The sequence below is a fragment of the Suhomyces tanzawaensis genome (assembly GCF_001661415.1).
Source record: "Suhomyces tanzawaensis NRRL Y-17324 unplaced genomic scaffold CANTAscaffold_4, whole genome shotgun sequence".
Classification (NCBI taxonomy): Eukaryota; Fungi; Ascomycota; class Pichiomycetes; order Serinales; family Debaryomycetaceae; genus Suhomyces; species Suhomyces tanzawaensis.
The window spans coordinates 572,243-592,664 of NW_017963639.1; the positions used below are offsets into that span (position 1 = coordinate 572,243).

Sequence of the window (20,422 nt, forward strand, 5' to 3'; positions counted from 1 at the left end):
CTTGTTATAATTTGCTCATAATAATTAGTCAGAGTTCATGAGTTATTTATCTAACTTATAAGTTTAGGATATTTTCTATCCAAATTAACAATTTCTTGGGCAATACAGTCTTTTCAGAAAACTAAGAGGATATGAACTGGATTCGCTATATGAAGTATTTCACAAGGAAGTCAAAATACTCTGATTTCATATCTCAAAGTTCATGATTGGGTCCAAGTCAAAGTTCAAGTCGTTCAAAAACTGTTCAAAATCATAATTTAATTCATGGGCTTGCTTTTCATCACTCCAGTAATTTTCCATTCTATTTAGGGTTCTGGGTGCTAAGCTCAGGTTATCCAAGTCCGTGTCCTCAAAAGCAGGCCGATAGTTCTTTCTGAAATAGTCTAAGACGATCTTCAATGTGTAGCACAACCGATAGCAGTGGAAAAACTTCACTGATAACTTTTTTGTTAACTGATACAACTCTTCAAATTTTTGTAGAATTTTTTCAAGTGTTCTTGCTTCGTCCCCTTTAACAATGAACCAATTTACCACCTTATTCTCTTCCGATTTGTTGAAATTTTTACATACATGGATGATAGATAACTCACCTTTTAAAGCCTGATTAAGTACTCCACTCAACGCAACAATTACTGTTCTTACTGGAGTCCACATCTTTGGAGCAATTAGATTTTCAAAGCTTGGAGAAATAATAGATCCTGGATTTTCAGCAAATGTAAAACTCTCCTTGAAAATTATAAATCCTAGCTCCACAGCCTGACACAAATATTTGAACCTTAAATCATGATCGATTGTAATATACACCATGAAATTGAGAACAAACAAGTTCTCCAACACACTCATTTGTAGCATATAGTTTTGAGCTAAATGAGGATCCCTTATAGCACCTTGAGAAATACGCTGTTTTTGTGAATAAGACTGGATAGCAACAAGGATGCGATGAAAATCTAGGATCAACTTGTCAATCTCAAAAGTTTCCACTCCTCTCTCTCGATTTCGTAGCAATATTCCCGTTTTTCTCAAGATATTAGTGCATTCCATCATGGTCTCAAAGCTATGTCTTAATTTATAATCTGAATTTGAGAGCCAAAAAATGTCACTTTGTAGTTCATCGAATGGAGATTTAGTTTTAATCTCCTCATCCTGTACTAATAAGGACATACCCAGGCTGAAGGCTCGGGAAGAATCAAAATGTAATAATATCGCCCACGTCTTTCTCCATAGTTGAATATCATCATTTGAATATGTTATCTGGTCTAGGTTTGTTGGATCAATATTTAGTGATAGATTTCTGCTCATTTCAATTGTAGTAGAAAGTAACACAGGGATATCAACCTTTGAGTCGTCATCTTCTGGACAATATATTCGATACATCAATAACAAAAGTAATGCCTGGAAATTCCTAAATGTAAGCCGCTGGATAATTTCGGGAGTTATCAATAGCTGTTTGGCATATTCAACGAATGTTGAGGGAATGTTAGTACCGGAGGAAATTATTTGATGGACCATATCGTATTCTTGCCCAAATAATGCTTTATCATAGTATGACTGAAATGGCACAGTCAAAAATGCAAAGCGGAGTATGATCAATAAAATGGCAACAAAGAACCTTTTGTCACGTATATCACTGGCATCCAAGCTGCTTTTTGACCTGAAGATTGCACTTATTTCATTCATAAAATTCTTTTCATCCACAAATGGAACGAATGGATAACATACTTCAAAGAACCTGTAGACTAAAAGCTTGATAATTGGTAGGGAAGGTAAAATAGGAGGTTCCACTTGTATCCCTTGTTTCCTAATGGAGTTCAGTAAGGGAATCTCCAATTCGTTGTCTGGTAAAGAAAGCTGATTTTCTAAAGATATCTTTGTATTGTTGAACTTGGAGGCTTGGCTTTGTAAGTAGTCGTTGAATACCACCACGGAAGCGGAATTATTCAAGAGGAGAAACATGTAAGAAGTTGGGCCGAATTGAAGAATCTTTGAATCCTTTACTGTAGTATACTTTAAATCCGCATCAAAGTGAATTTTGGCCGATAGTGACTGTACCACTCCTCCGTCTGTAGACGAAGCTGGCGTGATAAGAGGTCCCAGTGACTCTAGTTTCAGTATTGTTGAGTCCTTTTCACGAATAGTAGCTTCCAAAGAAAGTACAGTCAACTTCAACCTTTCTAGCTCGCTCTTTTCAGATTTGTTAAGTAACTGAGCTCCCGGGGGAATCTTGGTCCATGGTTGGGTCTCGTAATGGCATAGATGTGTAACCTGGTTAGAAACACAGTGGCCACAGTGAGGCTTTTGCTTGTCACATTTGATTTTCCGCTTTCGGCATATGGTGCACGAGTAGGGAATCTTGGCCCGGGTCTTCCTGGGACCTGGTTTGGTCACCGATGGCAATGACATGGCGTTGTAGCAGCCAAATAACTGCAAATATTGGTGGGGCTCACCTCCGGTATTCCCGTCGTGCTTTACGTAAGCAATCACGGAAGGATTACCTAATTATCTGGCTTACCCGACCACAAAGCCATCGAGAGGACTGCTCCAATAGATAGGAGTACAGATACAAGTAGCCTTATAGAAAACGTAATTACAATACAGCAGTATACATTTGCCCCTTCAATAATGTAAGAAATAGCAATTCATCCTCTGTCTCTTGCTGATATATGTCAGAAAGATACTGAGTGAAAAAATGGTACAAAAGACTTTTTTTTGAGACACATATGTACTTTTATCACTCAGCAATTAATTTCTGTGTCTAATTGGTGCAATATACAGTTAGCAATTGCTCATTCGATTTTTCACCTGATTTATAATTCATTTTCAACATTAAATTGCTTGATGGCATAATTGCACTCCTTTAAAAACCAGAACAAAATATCGTGAACTCTTTCGAAGTATTGTCGAGGAATTCAGAAAATTGTCCCATACCTACACGAGTCTAAAGGATATATATTAAGCACTGAAAATGAAAATGCTGTTGAGATTGCAAAATTGTACCATTTCACAGCTCTCTAAAAATTAATCAACCTCATGGTTGCGTATCCAACGGATACAATAATGGCATATGCAATAATCGAACTAGGAACACCTCTAGTAATGAAGGTGCCAACGGTCAAGTATGGTTTGCCGAACTCATCGGTCATGCAAATAGCGGTGACATTTGGAAATCCAGAGGTAGGCAAACCCATGGCTGCAGAACAGAGCAATGCACTGGCCATGATCAACAAGCGTGGATGAGGGTCAGGCATGTGGTTACCAATTTCAGCCACCAAGGGGATAATGATAAGAGCAGCAACGGTGTGCGAGACAAAGGTGGCCATGATCAAGATCAAAAGACCAAATGTAAGTGTAACTCCAAACAAGGAAAAGTCTTCAACTTGCTCTTGGATAGTGGTGGCTATGGTAGCTAATAAGCCCAGCAGAGCAACTGCTTTGCCCAAGGCTGTACCCCCCATAGCCAAAACGACGATGTTCCATGGATAATTGTTGAAATCCTCAGTTGTCAATAAACCCGGTCCAAAGAAGAGAATCACAGGAATTAATGCAATGATACCCATTTCACCAAATATACCCAGTAATCTGGATGCAATACACCATAAGAAAATAGTACCCCCAGAAACACCGACAATATACCACTGGATGCCAGAAAATTTATCGTCAATGGTACGGATTGCAACAAGCTGGGTGTTCAGGGTATTGAAGGTTAACAACAAAAAGCCCCAGATCAAGACTAACAGCAAAATGCACACAGGAATGGCAATCACAAACCATTGGCCCCATGATGGTTGGGGATCCATTGCGCCGATAGCGATCATGTTTTGAGGCAGCGCGATGGGCGAGGCCATACCTCCTATATTGGATGCTAATGCGATACCCAAAATAAGAGCATTGATGAAACGAGATCCCTTTGGCAAGGTACGCAACAATGGTTGGATGATAGAGAAACAAAGGACAGGTGCGGCGACGTTGGAGACCCACATCGATGCAAACAACGCAACGGACATGACGGTAAGAAGGACCACCAGTGGGTTCGTTCCAGCTTTCGACAAGATCCAGGTAGAAATTAACTTTGCGATGTGGTACTTCGACAACGCAGCAGCCAAGGTGAAACCACCCAACAACAAAAGAATAACCGAGTTCCACATGGTTGACAAGATGAATTTGGAGCTGTCTTCAGCATTCATGAGGGTGCCGTCTGGATTTTTAACGACTCCAAGAACAACGATAAGTAATGGAATGAGCAATGAGGTGACGAACAATGGAATCGTTTCTGTAGCCCACAATAACGATGCACAGATCACCAAAGCAAAGCAGTGGTTTTGGGCCTCGTCTTCGAACGGAGAGAACAGTAACAATAATAAAGTCACTGTGAAAATCAGAATTAACTTCAAAATGGCCGGGTTTCTCAACGAGAGGTTGAAAGTTGACTTTAGTTTGCCATCACCCGATTTACGATCGCCTTTATCACCCGAGAGACGATCTCCCCCACTCATTAACTTGGAGTTAGCAGCGTAGGTCTTACGCTCCAAACCAATCATATCTCTCCAAACAGTGTTTCTTTCCCAGACCACATGTTCTCTCAAATGAATGGATAATTCAGCCTTGGCAGTCTCCAAATCTTGTCCGTGGTTACAGATCAAAGCATACAACTTGATAAGTGAATCAATATGATCTTTCAAGGTAGCCATGGTGCCTTCACGGAAGATATAGGTCTCAAGGGGCAATTTGTTCAAGTAGTCGTCCTTCAAGTTGGTGTTTAAAGACTTGTCGAATTTCTTCAACGCCTTCTTAAAACCAGTTTGATTCAACTCGATGTACGACTTTAACTCGGAAAGGGTGGTAAATAATCCAATGACTCTTTTTCTCAAAATCACTCTATTTTCCGACAAGAGTACCAACTGTGGAGGAAGAGTATTGCCATCGGAAGCGTTGTTCAACGAGTTCCACAAACGAGGAGATTTGGGGGACTTGAGGTAGGTGTCTATTGACTTGCTGTTGGCCAATTCCAAGCTCTTGCTTCTGCCACGAGCAGCCTGGTCATACTCTGCACCAGGCTCGCCGTGGTATGGCTCCTCTTCATCGTCGTCATCGTTGTCAAAGTCTTCTGCTTGAGTGTCGAAGTCGGTGGTGTTGGAGACGTATCCACCGGCACTGTGGCTAGTCTCGTTTGCGTCCAACGTGAACAGATTAATTTCTGAGTCTTTTCTTCCCGAAAGGTACGACGAGCCACCCAACTCCTTCTCAAAGTTTTCTATGTCTATTATCAAGTCATCCATAGTCTGGTACACGTAGGCTTCCTGGGTCTGGTAGAACTCGTCAATTTTCTTCAACTCGGCATCCAACGCAGCAAGGAATACCATCGATGTGGATGCACCCGATGAGCTGCCCTGCGAGATCGACGAGTACTCGTTGGAGATAAGATGGGCAGCTTCCATGTCCTCATCATCGGTTCTGCGGTCTTTCAGCTGCTGCCTCAAGTTTTCCCGCTGAAGCGAGTAGATTAACTTCTTGAGCGTGGTATATGCGATGTACTTGGAGGTCCATTCGGGGACGGCGTTGAACTGCAACGAATGGGAGAACTTCATTGTGGTTGTGAGATTATTTGGAACGGATGGGTATGATTCGGGAGATTTCTTAGCTGACGCGGAGGCAAAGGGCGTACGGCTTTATGAGGGCACCCGTGGAATGTCGAGCTGTTCAACTAGCACCAAACTGAGCGAAGACCAACGAACTTTAATTAGGTCGTAGCACTTGTCTAAAAAGGATGTTCGGACAATGTAGAGAAGGATTTTGGCTGAGGCGGGACACGACCACACGCCTTATCGCGTGGGCACGTGCGGAGTATCAGGTGATGGGAACTACGGATGAGATAACGTACACATAATAGACACATACTGACATGTATGCAATCGGGTGACGTATTGCACTATCGGGGCAAAAATCCATATTTCACTGGGCAACGCACCTATACGAAATATTTCGCTGGGGCAACACTCAATCTCGGTCAACTGGTCAAATGGTTGTAAGCAATACTGCACGGTAATATTGCAATCTTTCACTGGGTCCCATACAATCTCGGGTTAATATTTGTGTAAATAATTCACTAGGATCAAAATCGATGGTGGTGCTTCACTAGGCAATTTCCATAATAATACTAGGATAACTAACAGTAATACTATTTTGGGGTACCCATGTACGCAATACATCACTGGGAATAATCCACAGTGCACTTCACTGGGCATAATCCACAGTGCACTTTACTCATTATACACATCACATAAGCAACCTTGTTACCTCCTCTGTCCGCATTCCAGCCTGCCGTGATATTCCAATTACGGCAACTTTTCAGCCCATTACAATTATATGAAAATACAATAATTGAGCACCACTTATTCACACGACCCGTCCCATCCGACCCGTCAGCCGCATAGTCACCTGTCAGCAAGTCCTCTGTCCGCCAGTCACCGTACGTCGCCTATCCAACTGCACCATCTGATGTTTCAGAGTGGTGGGCTGTGACAGCCGGAACTCACCCCGCGACTTCCGGGGTCGTGACACACCCAAGCAACAATAGCTGGGGAACACTGGCCACTTCTTCTTCGTCTCCACAAGTCGCCAAGCACTACCACCACACCCACCATGGACTTCTGCTTCTTTCTCATTGGATGTATGTATTGCTGGTGGAGAGCAATCGCAGCGTGACCTCGACCAGCCAGCGTGGAGTCCGCCAATTGGCCAGCCAGGCTCAGCGCCACGTCACCAGGCCCTACTAACCACCACAGTCAAGGAGTTCAACAAACAGTTGCCGGAAGTCGGCCACATCGCCTGCTACTGTGGCCACTGCCACAACCAGGCAGCCTACGCGTTCCGCACCATCAACTGTGTCACCTTGTTCTTCATTCCCGTGCTTCCGTTCTACTTCTCCAAGAGGATAAAGTGTCTGATCTGTGGCACGTCAGGCGACATCGACCATAATGTGCTTGAGCGCATGAAGGCCGGCCAGCCAGTGGCCATAGGCTAGCCCCGCAGGGGCTGACAGTTGCCTGGTGGCAGCACCAAAACAACGGCTGACGCCGTCCTGCAGGTATGTCGATAATACATCCCGTTCTTTCCGCAACCGTTGATCACCCGATTCAGCCGTACCATATGTCACAGTAGCCGTAGCCAGGATGACCCAATAGGCACCATGCACCCCCACGCCTTACCGCCATTCTCCTGCTGGGGTGGGGCGATCCAGAACAACACCACTGCCAGTTGCCGGAGCCGGCCCTAGAGCCGAGTCCCGAGCACCGAGCCAGCTGGGTCTAGTCCTCTGCCAGTGGCCTGAGGGGTTTTTGGCCTGTGGGGATGCGGTGGCTAAAGCCTTCTATTGGAAGCCTCCTAGCCGTGTGATTTTGGGGTCACACCGAAGGTTTTTGTTAACGGGGTTGGGCCACAATTCCCTCGTCTGTGTTGCTGTGAACATGGGTCCACCTGGCGACCCGGGTCGCTCGGACGATCGATGGTGATTGTTATCCGTAATCGGTTCCGGTCATGATCGTATGTCGAATTCGGACAATTCGGGTGCTCCCAGTGTGCCAGAGCACGGGTGCGAAACTATAGGCCCTTTCGTCAAACCACCATTCTCCCCAGACTGGACTATATAAGCGGGGAGAATGGCCATCCTTCAGCATTCTCTCATCACCAAATAATTCAATATTTCTCACCATGCCCTTCACAGGAATAGTTGCTCGTAATAACGTCTTAGAAGTCAACAGGCCCAGTCCTTCTATCGATATTCACCTCACCAACCACGGTTCTGACTGGTTGTGGGCAGTGTTTGCTATTTTTGCGGTTCTTTCCATTGTCAATGCCTTCCTCTATGGTCTCACCAACGCAAAGACCAACGGGTTGAAGAAGACTCTTCTTATCTACCCACTTTTCATCAGTTCGGTCATGGCCTTTGCCTACTTCTCGTACGCTTCTAACTTGGGCTACGCCGGAGTCCCCACCGAGTTCAACCACGTAACCACTTCCCGTGGTCTTGATGTCAGACAAATCTTCTATGCCAAGTACATCGGCTGGTTCTTGAGTTGGCCATTTGTGTTGACCATCTTTGAAATCTCCACCCACACCTTGGAATACACCAACGCCTCTTCTGATTTCTTGACCAAGGCCATCACTTTGTTCCAAGGTTTGATCACCAAGTTCTTGTTCACCGAAGTATTCGTGTTGGGATTGTTAATTGGTTCCTTAATCGAATCCACCTACAAATGGGGTTTCTTCACCTTTTCTGCTATCTCCTTGTTGTTTACTATTTTCTTGATTGGAACTAACATCAGTGCCTCTTCTGGTCTCAGAAGAGTGACCAGTGTGTCCCACTTACTCATCATTTTCCAATTTGTGGTTTGGATCTTGTACCCAATCAACTGGGGTTTGTCTGAGGGTGGTAACGTCATCCAACCAGATAGTGAGGCCGTTTTCTACGGTATTTTAGACTTGATTACCTTTGCCGTGATTCCAACTGCGTTGACCTGGATCAATGTGGCTTCGGTTGATGAAGAATTCTTCTCCAAGTTGACTCACTTCAAGCTCAAGCAGGACTCCACTGACGCTGAAAAGTCTATTGGAGAAACCCCAAGACACAGTGGAGACACTGCTGTTCCTGCAAACGTCAACCAAACTGAGGCTAATACCGAGGTTACTGTTTGAGTTGGACAGTACAGCCGTCTTACTAATGATACCTCTTATATTTATATAACAAGGTTGTTTTACTGCGAATCACGAACTGCTAATTACTGAATGTCTATTTACTAATCTTACTAATGTTTAATTTACTATTGTTGTAGTCAGAATTCGCTGGTGGTTAATAACTACTATTAATGCCACTAAGGACTTCGCATTTTGCTAATTCGTTTTCGCAGCCACGGTTTTGTGTCTGGGTGCAAAAGCCGCTTTTGTGTGAATTACCAAACTTCGATACTTAAGAGTATTGATATTCGCCAAACCCCACTACTTGCGATTTATCAATTATGGTTACTGTGGGTGTTCTCAATGTTTTACCTTTATTAGTAAAAATTTTTCATTAAAAGAAGCAATTTTTTGTATAGTTTTGTTGAAAGTATTCTCACGGAAAATTGCAAAACAAAATCTTAGTGCTTGGTCACAAAGATTCAGCAGGATGAGGAACATTCTATTCGATGACGGTGAAGACGAAACCAGCACCCAGAAAGGTTATACGGCGAGTACGAAGCCGAAGCAGGTTCCCGGATGCAATATTTTATCGTTCATGGAAGAGTTTTTAAAAGTAGAGTATGGGAATGACTCCAAGCACTCCAAGCAATTCATATTCAATATCTCAGAGAATAGACTTCTTCTGGGAGCAGAAAGTGCTTTGCCGAAAGAATTCAGTGATACCGGGGATAAATTACTTTCGAATGAGCAAGCTTACTTGGAAATAGAAGAATTTTTGGGAAAGTTACAGCACGTCTCGGAAATGGGACGGTCATCTGGTACCAAAAATGAATACCTATTGCAGATTACTTCAGAAGTAGAAGACTGTTTAAAAAGTAAGTATAAGTACAACCCAAGCCCATTGTTCTATCCCTCGCGGAATGATACAAACCTCAAAAAATATAACAGGATTCAATTGATTGACAGTTTGGGTAAGATGACTAAGGATACATACTGTAATGGGGAGTATGGACCAGTAAGAAACTTAGAAAATCCTTCTTTAGCAAGTGCTCAAGTTTGTCCCGGCTCAACGAATTTGAATAGACTTCATGTCGACCATTTTGAAACGTTCACTGTTCATTTTCGTGGAGTCAAGAACAACATGTTAGAATTGGATAGAAGAGAGCGAAAGGTATTCTTGAGCCAGCTTCCTTTGAAGGACCTAGGAACATTCCAGCAAGCACTCCTGCAAAGAATGTGCCAGCTCAAACTTGGAAATGAATTTTCTTCAGTTCAGTACCAGCTTTACACGAAAATATTTGATGATGTAGGTGAAGAAAGAGATGCTAGGAATGAGGCAAGTTCTGGCCTTGAGGTTTTCAAACAGCCACTAAGAGCCATTTGTTCCAGAATCAGCTGGATTGGTAGCACATTGGCATATAATTAGAACCATGGGAAGAACAGAAGTATCGTATTCTTACAGGGGCGCGAGGGCGCCAGGAATCTGGTAGAACCCGGTACAGGTTTCACTAGTTGTAATTGAGAAAATTAGAAATAAGAAAGGATGCTAATACTTTCAAACTAGCGGCTACAAATATACCGTCAGGGATTGCCTTCATAAGATGAATAAAAATGAGAATGTGATTCTGAATGGAGATTAATACACATGTGAGTCAGAAGTAAATTTAGACCTAATTACTATCGCACTACTCTTAACCAGCTTACCTTACGTGCCCCACCACGATACTGCGTGGTTGTCACTCTGATTTTAATTATGACCGTTAGTAACCACTGAAAATCATATTATGATGCTTATTAAATAAAAAACCCCACAAATCGAGCTTCAGAATTTTAGGTCAATTCTGACCTGTTCTCTTCAGGGATAATTTCGTAAAACACTATGGGATGCACACCTCCAGACCATTTGCAAACCGTGGCTCGCGATGCTGGAACCACCTATTAACACTCACAAGATCCATGCTCTTTTCTGGTTACGCAACAGGAAGCCACAAGCCCGACTCCACAGAGCCTCAGGACCTCTACACTCTCCCACTTCTGCCTCGTGCCAGACTTATACCTTCTTCCCGCTTCCATCCGCTTCCAGCTTATCGGTTGCGATCGTGCGCGTGCTATCTTCCCCTTTTCCACCGATCTCAAAATGTGGCCACTACTAATCCACAACCAATCCCCCAATGGCACCTCCATCCAGCCTCAGACCCAGGCCCGTGTCGCAGCAGCTCATTGCTTTGGCCAAGACCCAGCAGTTCTACTGGTTCTTGGGCCACGTGTTGGCGTTCATCAACTTTGGCATCCAGGCGGTTCTGTTCATCTGGCCCTCAGCGTCGTTGAAACATTACCGATTCACGTTGTTGTCGATCTTGATCACCTACGTGATTGTGATCAAGCAGATCTACTTCAAGAGGTTGTCGCTTTCCAGCGTGTCGTTGACGCGCTTGGCCAGAGATGAGAATGTCCACTACTTCGTGTTGGCACTTACGTTCTACGTTGCCAGCTTCAAGATCGGGGTCATCGCAGGCAGCTTGTACCTGTTCATCATCTTTGCGGTGTTCCACATCTTGACCTACTTCCAGAACAACTTGTTGGCGGTGTTGGTGCCCAGCATTGCTGCTCAGCAGCAAATCAACACCCAGATCAACAACTTCACGTTGAAGTTCAACCAGCAGGCGTTGGTGCTCGCAGCCAACGCCGAGGTCATTCTCGCAGTGTTGTCAGGTTTCCAGTTGATTCCAGCGTTCCTCTTCCAGTTGTTGTGGTCCAGACAAGTGGTGTACTTTGCCACCAAGGTGGTGGTTTTCGGGGTGGTTTTGGTGTTTGTCAAGTTCAGATACGACGCCAACCCCTACACCAAGGCGGTGGTGGACCAGTTCGACGCCAGAATCAACGCCTTCGTCTTTGGACTCAATGACCAGAGACTTGTGGCCGTGTACACCAAGCTCAAACAGGATGCGCTCCGGTTCTTGGCGCCCATCAAGGTGCCCAAGGAGGAGATCAAGAAGAACTAGCGTCCAGGCGTCTACCGAGCAGCCAATGGCTCATTCTTGTGCCAGAGAGGCGTATTCGTGTATTTGTTAATTTATAGATCTGTGTTATAGCAAGCCACACCGAGCCAGTATTATTTCTTATCACTAATTAAAGCAAGACAAGCGCTTGTAGCACCTGTCAGAGACAGCTTTCTTTTAGGCCAACCACCCTAATTCATAAATCAATCTGCCTGGTACATGTAATATGTGAATTTATTTGACTTTACCTATATTAGGTAGCAAAGCTCTACTACTGCTTCTAATGAGTAAAAGATTTATCACCTAGGCTAGGAAATGAGTTCAGGGTGCACTGATGTTAATGACAAATTAATATTATTCACCAGTCCAGTAATTTTATTAGTAGCTTTGTAATTTTCTTGCTACATATAATGCAACAAAATCGTCTGTATCATTACTATCAGCATTATGTAGATTAGCTATCCTTTTTTGCCAGATGTAATAGTACATAGACATGTCGCATGGCTGTCGCGACATGAGCTGTCTCGCGACGATAGACAGCGACAAACTACCATCCCAACCTGCAAATCTCCACGATCAGGCCAAACCATCTGATATCTTCACCACTACCAGAATGGCCTCTCAAAGTACCAAGAAGTTGGCATCCACCAACACAGAGGCGTTGAAGCAGCTCCATACCTTTTCGTTGGCCGTCAACGCTGCCGTCATCCTCATTTTGTACTTGTTCAGAAGACCTGCCAACTACAAGCCGTATGTGATCTTCTCGATTCCAGCGTGGGTGTTGGAATACTCGATAGAGAGAAGCGGTCGTCCAGCATACGCTGTCGATCCAGCCAATCCTCGCAGTGCCAAATTGGTTCGTGCTGGTGACGACATCACCCGTGCTGGACTCTACGAGTACTTTTTCGACACCATCTACGTGACCTGGATCATCGACGTCTTGTTGGTGATTTTGGGCACCAACTACGTGTGGTACTTGTACGCGGTGATACCCGCATTTGCAGGCTACAAGGTGTTTGGGTTCGTTTCTCCGTTTTTGAAGAAGAGCAAGGCTCCAGCAGCTGCAGACACTAAAGAAGAACCAACAGCCTCTACCAAGAGCAAGCGTCAGACCAAGTTGGAGGCCAGAAGAGAGAAGGGTCCTGCCGTCAAGTACCGCTGAGCTGCTCAGTTAGAAGAGACTCCAACGGTGGATTTTGGCTCAACAGTGGAAACTTGCACTACTGCGCTCCAGAAAGCTCCCATCTGCTCAGGTGCCTCCCCAAAACTGTCTGCATCGTACATAGTCCAATCTACGCCGTTCCGTGCCCCCGTTCTAGCGGTGCCAAAAGTGCCTCTGGCAGGTTTAGTCGTAAGCTGTAACTCCCCCGATCACAACCTGCAAAAACACCCTATCAACAAAATTTTCAGAGCCACCACCAACCACACTTCCAACCCCACCACACAGAATGCCCAGAGTAAAGAGCCTCGATACGTTCATCGAGTCGGCATCGGCGTTGTTGGCCGCATATCCTTCATCCACCACGTTGTCGGTGACATACACCAACGTCCACAAGAAGCAGCAACAAGGCAAGGTGTCCAAAGACTCCAAGTCTAACAAGGCCACTCATTCCGTCAGCACCAAGTTGTTCGAGCCCAGCTCGGGCAAATGCATCAAATACACCACCTACAAGATAAAGGAGTTGTCCAGAATCCTCACATTCATCGGCCCCAAGGGAGTCAATGTGATAACCCAGACTAAGACCAACGAGGGGGAGGAAGAAACCGTACATAAGGTAGGATTGGCCAGCATAATGAGCAACACCAAGTTTGAGGATGTCCCAGAAGAGGAGCCTGTTAAGGAAGAGGTCAAGGAGAAGGCTCCAGTGGTGGAGCCATCTGCGTCGAAGAAGAAGAGCAAGAAGAAGAAGGGCAAGAAGTAAGCACGGCAGGGTCAAACGAAACGACAGGAGCAGTTCGAGAACACTTCTGGCCATGGCAATGCTACTGCCAGAGTCACCGTCCCTACCACCTAGAGGGATCAGGACCTACTGAGTGCTTCACATCCGCTAAGGAGACTGTGTCTCTTTGTAATATACGCATTACTATACCAATTGTAGAGACGGGAGTAGGATGATAAAAGTACAGAACAGAATATAAAATCACAACACGAACAGAAATTCGCAATTAGCAACAGGACCAAGTACTGGATACTATTAATGTACATGGCCCACAAGAAAGATGAGTCGATTCTGAATTCTCGGGGAGAATATTAAGCTGGTGGTGCTAGATGCACTGGGAGTGCAATTAAATGGAGCTCCGCTAGATTAACAGGAAGGACATTACACTGCAGGTAGGGTCACAAATGGATCTAATACTTGAACAAGCCCTTGAAGCGCGAGATCAAGTTCTCTCTCTTTCCGATTCCACTGGGGTTTCTGGGCGACTGGAGATCTTCGTTTTTGTCCTTGGGGCTCACGGGATATCCTCCCGGAGCCTTCAAGATAGCCACCACCTCGTGGGAGGTGCGAGGGATGGTGGAGTCCGAGGCGTTGGTGGCCAATTTGGGCTTGGTGAACGAGTTGTTTCTCGAGTTGATGTTGAAGTTAGCAATGGAAGTGTTGGCGGTGTTGGAGCCGTCCGGCTGCTCGGGAGCGCTGGCGTCGCGGTCTTCCACCGTGCTGGAGGGGAGCACCACCGAGTTGAACAACGAATTTGTCGGGGTGTTGAACTGGTCTTCCTCCACCACCGACGCAGGTTGGTCTCCGATGTCGTGGAAGTCGTTCTCGGAGCTGAGAAGCGAAACAGCCGCAAACGACGATGACGACGTCAGCACCTGGGTGAGACGGTCGCTCTTGCTGCTAGCGTCTGTGTTGACGGGGGTTCTCTTTGTGCCTGATACGTCCACCGACTCGTCGAAGTCCGAGAGAAGGTCCTCATCGGTAGGAAACGATTCCAGCGGTGCTCCTTCAGGGTCTGCAGGTGGAGAAGGAGCCGGGACGCTGTTTAAGGGCAAATTGGACGAGGACTGCTTTGGCGCTGGAGTCACAGGAGCCACGGGAGCATCTGGAGCCACGGGAGAATCGTGTTTGGGGGTCAGCGTGGCGTTAGGAGCAGCTGCCACAACAGGCTCAGGCACTGGATGGTGCTCAGGCACTTCTTCCAACTGGACTGCCTCCACTACGTTGTTTTCCACGCCGTCATGCCACTCGGTGGCGTAGTCGCGATTCAACACCCAGTCGCCATCCACCACAAACTTGAACACGAGCCGCTGTCTGTGGTCCAATGTGACTGTCTGTTCAAACACCGAGCCCAGCTTGTGGGCGTGCAGGGACTTGGACCAGTTGTCGAAGTTGCCAGTGATCTGGACGCTGTGTGCCTGGTGGGGCCTGGCGTTAGTACGGGAATAAGGGCGCTAAGGGTCCCAAGGGTGCAAAGGGTTCTCTGGCGGCTTCTTGGGGGTTCCTGAGTCCGCAGGGGGTCCACTACTTACCATCTAACCGTGTACGAAAACGTCATGGGGTTGGAGTGGTGGGAATATCGGGGATTAAATAGGGAGGCCTTTTGATCCGACTCACAATATTCACGATTCTGGCGTGGTAGGTGTCCGCCTTGGCGGGGTGCCAGATGTGTGCAAAATCAGGGGCTGGGGTGTCTGAAAAGTCCGATCGCGAGGTGCACCAGACATGCAGACAACGCAGGGAGGACGATGGGCTGATGGAGAGGGAGAGGCAAAAGGAGAGGCAAAAGGAGAGGCTGAGAGGCTTGTGGCGTGGGGGTTGGCGCATGGATGTACTACGTGTGTACTCCCCAGGCCCTCCACTGCCAGCTTTGGCCCGGCGTGGTGCTCCTGGCCCAGCCTCCGGGGACCCTTGCCCCGGTTGCGCGGTGCAGACAGCGCTAGATCGAGCCACATTGTCAGATAAGACCCGTCAGATACGCGCTTATCGGCACGTGACACATACCGAGTAATAGTGATATGACAGGAGAATTGCGTGGATGCATGGATTGTATGCACAATTAGTTTGCTGCTGACAGATACTGAATAGCACGAGCAGTTGCTTATATCCACTGCAGGTTTCAGTATTTTAAAACATACGTACCAATTTAGTTGGCTATGTATGGCTTCTATGTGTACTGTTAATATGAACATTTTTCTATTCAATACACCGATTTGGTGTAGGTATTTGGACCACAAGTACCTTCTAATAAATACACCGAAGTCGTAGGACTATCTGGGCAATCATTGCTTACAAAAATGTATTAGTATTAGTATTTGCTTCTATTAACTATACACTGATGCATTTGGGCCATTTATGCCTCTATTAAATATATACACTGGTTGGCATTTGAAGACGCCTCGATTGCATCAACCCGGATAGGTGATTGTGTAAACAGTCCTCCATTAATAATTGCTTTTATCGACTTTTGAGAAAATAGAATAAATATTTTCTTCATGGCTCTTCTGTGTCTCAAAATACGCCTTATCAGTTGAAGTATCTGACACGTACCCATACGCTGGCAACCGCAATGGCACGGTAGGCCACGAAACATGCAAAAAGGCCCCCGAAGTAAGCTCCCAAATTGACGTCCAACCCGTAGTTCTCAAGCACTGCCTGTCCCGTAGAAAGGGCACAATCCTGGACATCACACTGGAACTTTTGTTTGGCAAACCCGAGCTTTGCACAGATGCCCACCCCGTACTTCATAGGACTGATGTAGTTGATGGCGTCGAAAAACAGCGGCATATCCAACGACATGGTGCCGGCCATGAAAATTGCCAAAATCACGGTGTTGGTCAAGATGTTGGTGGCAACCCCCATATGGTTGAAACAACTGTTGACCAAGATACCCAAGGACTCACCACACGAGATCGATACCAAGCAGGTGGAAAACATCCCGAAGAACATGCCTGGAGTCCGGGGTAATCCAACCGCAAACACAATCAAACTGCTGAAAAACAAGCACGGCACGATCTCAGTGGGAAGTTCGTTGAGAAGGTACGAGCCACTAAATTCAAGTACCCCATAGATGCCATCCTTGTGCTCCTGGTAGAAAATGTCCCTCTCCACTGGATAAAGAGCGATGTTGTTGAGAAGACCAACGTAGTACAAGTTTAAGGCTTCCTGGACCAACCCCAACCTGTTATCGATACCATCTTTATGGTTCCTCAATGGGGCGAAAAAGAGGGCGTGGATAACAGTAAGAAACACGGTTTGCCCTGCCCTAGAAATGAGAACATCTTTGGATCTGACAGCGTTGAGAAGTTGACGTCTGGCTACAACAGGAAACGTGACGGCAAGAGGCGATTTCTTGAACACGTACTGCTGAAGTGAGATCGGGCCAGAACCAGTCTCCTTCGAAACCAATGCTTCAGTTTCGGGAGTCGAATGTCCCAGCTTTTCTCCCTCCAAATTCTTGTGCTTCCAGCACTCAATCATGTGATGGATTCTTTCTTGACTTACCTCCTGATCTTCATCTACCTTGTTAGAGATTAGGTCGAGCATGAAGTCGGCGATGTTGATGCCCTGGGGTACCAAATACCCTATGGTCTCCAAATAGGTAGACACATTCTTAGTTGGACCGTTGAAAACAACCCTACCCCCTCTTGCTAATAAAAGGACAGAGCCAAACTGGTAAAACATCTCTTGTTGCGGTTGATGGACAGTAAGCACAATGGTGGTTTTCTTAGACAAAGCGATGTCTGACAAAAGGTTCAAGATCTTCAACGCATTAGTAGAATCCAATCCAGAGGTTGGTTCATCAAGGAAAAGAATTTTGGGCTTTCCGAGAAGTTGAACAGCAATTGACACTCTTCTTTTCTCACCACCACTAATTCCCTTAACAAATTCACTTCCGACCAATGTGTCAGCACAATCAACTAAACCCATTTGCCTAATCAACTGCGACACAAGCTGGGGAATTCTGGAATGTTCATCATGCGGTAAACGCAATTTAGCCTGGAAATATAAAGTTTCTCTCACGGTCAAATTAGGAATCAACGAATTGTCATGTTGGGTGACGTATGCAGATATCTTCGAGAGTTCTTCTCTGGTGATCAGTTGGACCTTGTTGATGTAAATTCTCCCCATGGATTTATACGAAGAAGATTTGGAAAGTCTATGAGACAAGTAGTTCAATAAAGTAGTTTTACCACTACCAGAAGGTCCCATAATTACATTCACTCTATTAGCAATGAATGAAGCACTGATATTATCAAGCAAAACTTTTTCATCAACGGTTTGGCCGAAAAAGCTCTTCATGGCCACTGCTAAATTGAGACTTTCAATATTTAACGAAATATCATCGGTGGCTGGATGGTAAGCCTCAAGCGAGCTATCCACATTGCTGGAGTTGCTATCATATGAGTTGGTTTGGGAGACATTTTCCGCATCTAACTCGATAAAGTTATTTGTTTCAACATTAATATCCTTTTGTTTGGGCTTCTTGTCCAAGGATTCATTGGCCTCGTCCTCACTGGACTCTTCTGCTTCCTCTTCTCCACCAAACTTGTTTTCTTTGATCTTTCCCATAGAAATTTCGAATCTCATGAATTTAAATGCTAACGCAGTCAATATGTTGAATCCAAAGTACCAAGCAACTAATATTCCGATAGCCTGAGGAGTCCAGTCACCTGGAAAGCCCAAGACGTGTAAGTTATAGTCTCCAGAATATTCAGTGCAACGAGGATCGTCACGATCGTAGGGGCAATCTCCCATCCAGCCAGCAAATTGGTTGGCACTCAATGCTCCGAATCCATACCAGAAATAGCATAGATACTTTGTCCAACGAACATAAACAGGCATTGATGAAGCATTGACGAAGTATCCACATGCACTATTTTGCAATTGGTAAAAAGCGTTGAAGACCAATGCCGACATGGAGAAATCACTAGACACTGCAAACACAAAAAGTGAGGATGCCATCCCGACAAAATTCACCAATATGGTGATTGCTACGTAGGTACCAAAAAAGCTTAAGTCTCTTTCTCCAGAACCATTTTCTAATCTGAGACCCCACATGAAGTAGGTGATGCACGAAAAGAATAGAGCCACTGGCAAGTCTTCTAGGAGTAGCTTTCCAAGCCTTCTGGAGATAATAAACCCAGGAATACTGACATACTTCTCGCCGTACTCCCTGTAGAAGAACACACCATCGGTAGACCACAATCTTTCGAGTTCAAAGAACATTGGACAGAAACCAACCACTTCCAACATGACATACAACGTGGACGTGAGGGTTCTTATTCCTGCTAGATCGGGACGGGGCTGATAGAACATCCAACCCGTGGCCAAGGCCAAAAGCACGGAGCCAAGGTTAAGTGCAACAAGAGAGGCCGTGTCTCTATAGCTCAACACGAACGTTCTCTTTGTAAGCACGGTTAGTTCTCTGAAGAACGAAATACGTTCCTTTTTATCTCTGTCGAATAGCCTGAGGTTGTCGCGGAACTTCTGCTGCTGTTCCTTGTGGGATAAATGCAATGGCTGGTAGTTTGTGTGGGACTTCCAGTGCTGGACCAAGCGGTTGATACGGTCCAAGGTCATCTGCTCGTGGAGTTTCGACGAAGTATCTTTGATGGAGAGCTCTATGATGTACTCGATGAATGAAGCAGGTGACTGTTTCGAGTTGGAGGATGCTAAGAATTTGAGCTCTTTGAAGTAGGCGTTGGTATCTGCCAAGTTGCCATAGTAGACGAGTCTTCCACCACGAGTCAAAAGGCAGAACTTGTCGAAAAGGGCAGATATTTCTGGTCTTGGTTGATGGATCGATAACACCACGGTGATACCGTACTCTGGAGACGCCAACTTCTTCAACACCCGCACTAACTTCAAGGACGACGAGGTGTCGAGGCCTGTGGTGGGCTCGTCCAAGAATAAGATCGAAGGCTTGGACAAGAGCTGGATGGCCATGGACACTCTGCGCTGTTCTCCGCCAGAGAGGGTGGTTGAGTGGGTGGAAAACGAGCAGATGCGCTCGTTACGGATAGCTGTGAGCTCCAATACCTCCAAGAGGGACTCGATCAACGTCGATTTCTCGTGGGAGGTGGTTGATGCGGGAAGCCGCAAGTCTGCCTGGGTCTGGAGCGTTTCGTGCACGGTGAGGCCCGGGAGAAACACATCGGTTTGAAGAAGGTAGGCACTCTTGATGGTTGCAGAGCCTCCGTCACGGAGATACTCCACCAGGCCCTGGAAATTCAACTTCTTGTTGGTGACATTTACCCGCTGTGACAACATATTGAGCAAAGTGGTCTTTCCGGAGCCAGAACCGCCCATGATGGCCAAAATATGGCCTGACGGAAGGTCGAACGACACGTCGTCGAGGATATTGTGGGACGAAGCGGTGTCTTGAGACTCTTTTTGAGACTCACTCTGGGGGTCTTTCGGGGCCATTTTGGCGGCTGGACCCACACCCACAGTGAGATTGCGCACCGAGAGCCCGACACGGTCGTCGGGAGCGATTCGCAAGATGGAGGTGTCTATCATAGAGCCGGGAAGGGAGCGTAGCGCATGAATAGGTGGTGGTAGCAGAGGGTGCCTTATATGAGATGGTGTAGATTCTGAGTGCAGGTACGAGAGCGCAAGTTACCCAAACAGGGTGCGGAAAAAGCGATTGGGGCTGACAGTTTGGTGAGGATGATGGACGTGGGGCAAATGGGGCTTCGCTGGAGGTGGGGTGGGCCAGAGGCGTAACTCGGCTACCACAGCATGCGGAGATTGCCGTGCCAGAGTAGGGTAGTACGGATGTTCCTGCCAGGCAGGCTCCGGAGTTGTCCC

General features: G+C 46.1%; 9 protein-coding genes across 9 annotated transcripts; 6 read left to right on the plus strand and 3 right to left on the minus strand.

Moving 5' to 3' along the window:
• Positions 1-186: 186 nt before the first annotated feature.
• CANTADRAFT_6276 (uncharacterized protein) lies at positions 187-2,400 on the minus strand (the record flags this gene model as incomplete). Its single annotated transcript, XM_020210862.1, has 1 exon — positions 187-2,400. The coding sequence occupies one exon, from the start codon at positions 2,398-2,400 to the stop codon at positions 187-189; it is 2,214 nt and encodes a 737-aa protein (XP_020064223.1).
• Positions 2,401-3,008: 608 nt separating this feature from the next.
• On the minus strand, positions 3,009-5,582 carry PHO91 (Pho91p; the record flags this gene model as incomplete). The annotated part of the gene is made up of 1 exon (XM_020210863.1): positions 3,009-5,582. One exon carries the CDS (start codon positions 5,580-5,582, stop codon positions 3,009-3,011), a length of 2,574 nt encoding a protein of 857 aa, XP_020064224.1.
• Positions 5,583-6,636: 1,054 nt separating this feature from the next.
• Positions 6,637-7,018, plus strand: CANTADRAFT_50950 (uncharacterized protein; the record flags this gene model as incomplete). The annotated part of the gene is made up of 2 exons (XM_020209883.1): positions 6,637-6,664; positions 6,780-7,018. The coding sequence occupies 2 exons, from the start codon at positions 6,637-6,639 to the stop codon at positions 7,016-7,018; spliced, it is 267 nt and encodes an 88-aa protein (XP_020064225.1).
• A 686-nt stretch (positions 7,019-7,704) lies between these two features.
• Positions 7,705-8,688, plus strand: CANTADRAFT_21871 (opsin family protein; the record flags this gene model as incomplete). Its single annotated transcript, XM_020206754.1, has 1 exon — positions 7,705-8,688. The coding sequence occupies one exon, from the start codon at positions 7,705-7,707 to the stop codon at positions 8,686-8,688; it is 984 nt and encodes a 327-aa protein (XP_020064226.1).
• A 469-nt stretch (positions 8,689-9,157) lies between these two features.
• CANTADRAFT_6280 (uncharacterized protein) lies at positions 9,158-10,096 on the plus strand (the record flags this gene model as incomplete). Its single annotated transcript, XM_020210864.1, has 1 exon — positions 9,158-10,096. The coding sequence occupies one exon, from the start codon at positions 9,158-9,160 to the stop codon at positions 10,094-10,096; it is 939 nt and encodes a 312-aa protein (XP_020064227.1).
• Positions 10,097-10,841: 745 nt separating this feature from the next.
• Positions 10,842-11,672, plus strand: CANTADRAFT_51191 (uncharacterized protein; the record flags this gene model as incomplete). The annotated part of the gene is made up of 1 exon (XM_020209911.1): positions 10,842-11,672. The coding sequence occupies one exon, from the start codon at positions 10,842-10,844 to the stop codon at positions 11,670-11,672; it is 831 nt and encodes a 276-aa protein (XP_020064228.1).
• A 610-nt stretch (positions 11,673-12,282) lies between these two features.
• CANTADRAFT_51108 (uncharacterized protein) lies at positions 12,283-12,831 on the plus strand (the record flags this gene model as incomplete). The annotated part of the gene is made up of 1 exon (XM_020209902.1): positions 12,283-12,831. The coding sequence occupies one exon, from the start codon at positions 12,283-12,285 to the stop codon at positions 12,829-12,831; it is 549 nt and encodes a 182-aa protein (XP_020064229.1).
• Positions 12,832-13,117: 286 nt separating this feature from the next.
• Positions 13,118-13,591, plus strand: CANTADRAFT_21875 (signal recognition particle subunit; the record flags this gene model as incomplete). The annotated part of the gene is made up of 1 exon (XM_020206755.1): positions 13,118-13,591. One exon carries the CDS (start codon positions 13,118-13,120, stop codon positions 13,589-13,591), a length of 474 nt encoding a protein of 157 aa, XP_020064230.1.
• A 428-nt stretch (positions 13,592-14,019) lies between these two features.
• On the minus strand, positions 14,020-20,131 carry CANTADRAFT_6284 (uncharacterized protein; the record flags this gene model as incomplete). The annotated part of the gene is made up of 2 exons (XM_020210865.1): positions 14,020-15,027; positions 16,160-20,131. The coding sequence occupies 2 exons, from the start codon at positions 20,129-20,131 to the stop codon at positions 14,020-14,022; spliced, it is 4,980 nt and encodes a 1,659-aa protein (XP_020064231.1).
• Between the last annotated feature and the right edge of the window lie 291 nt (positions 20,132-20,422).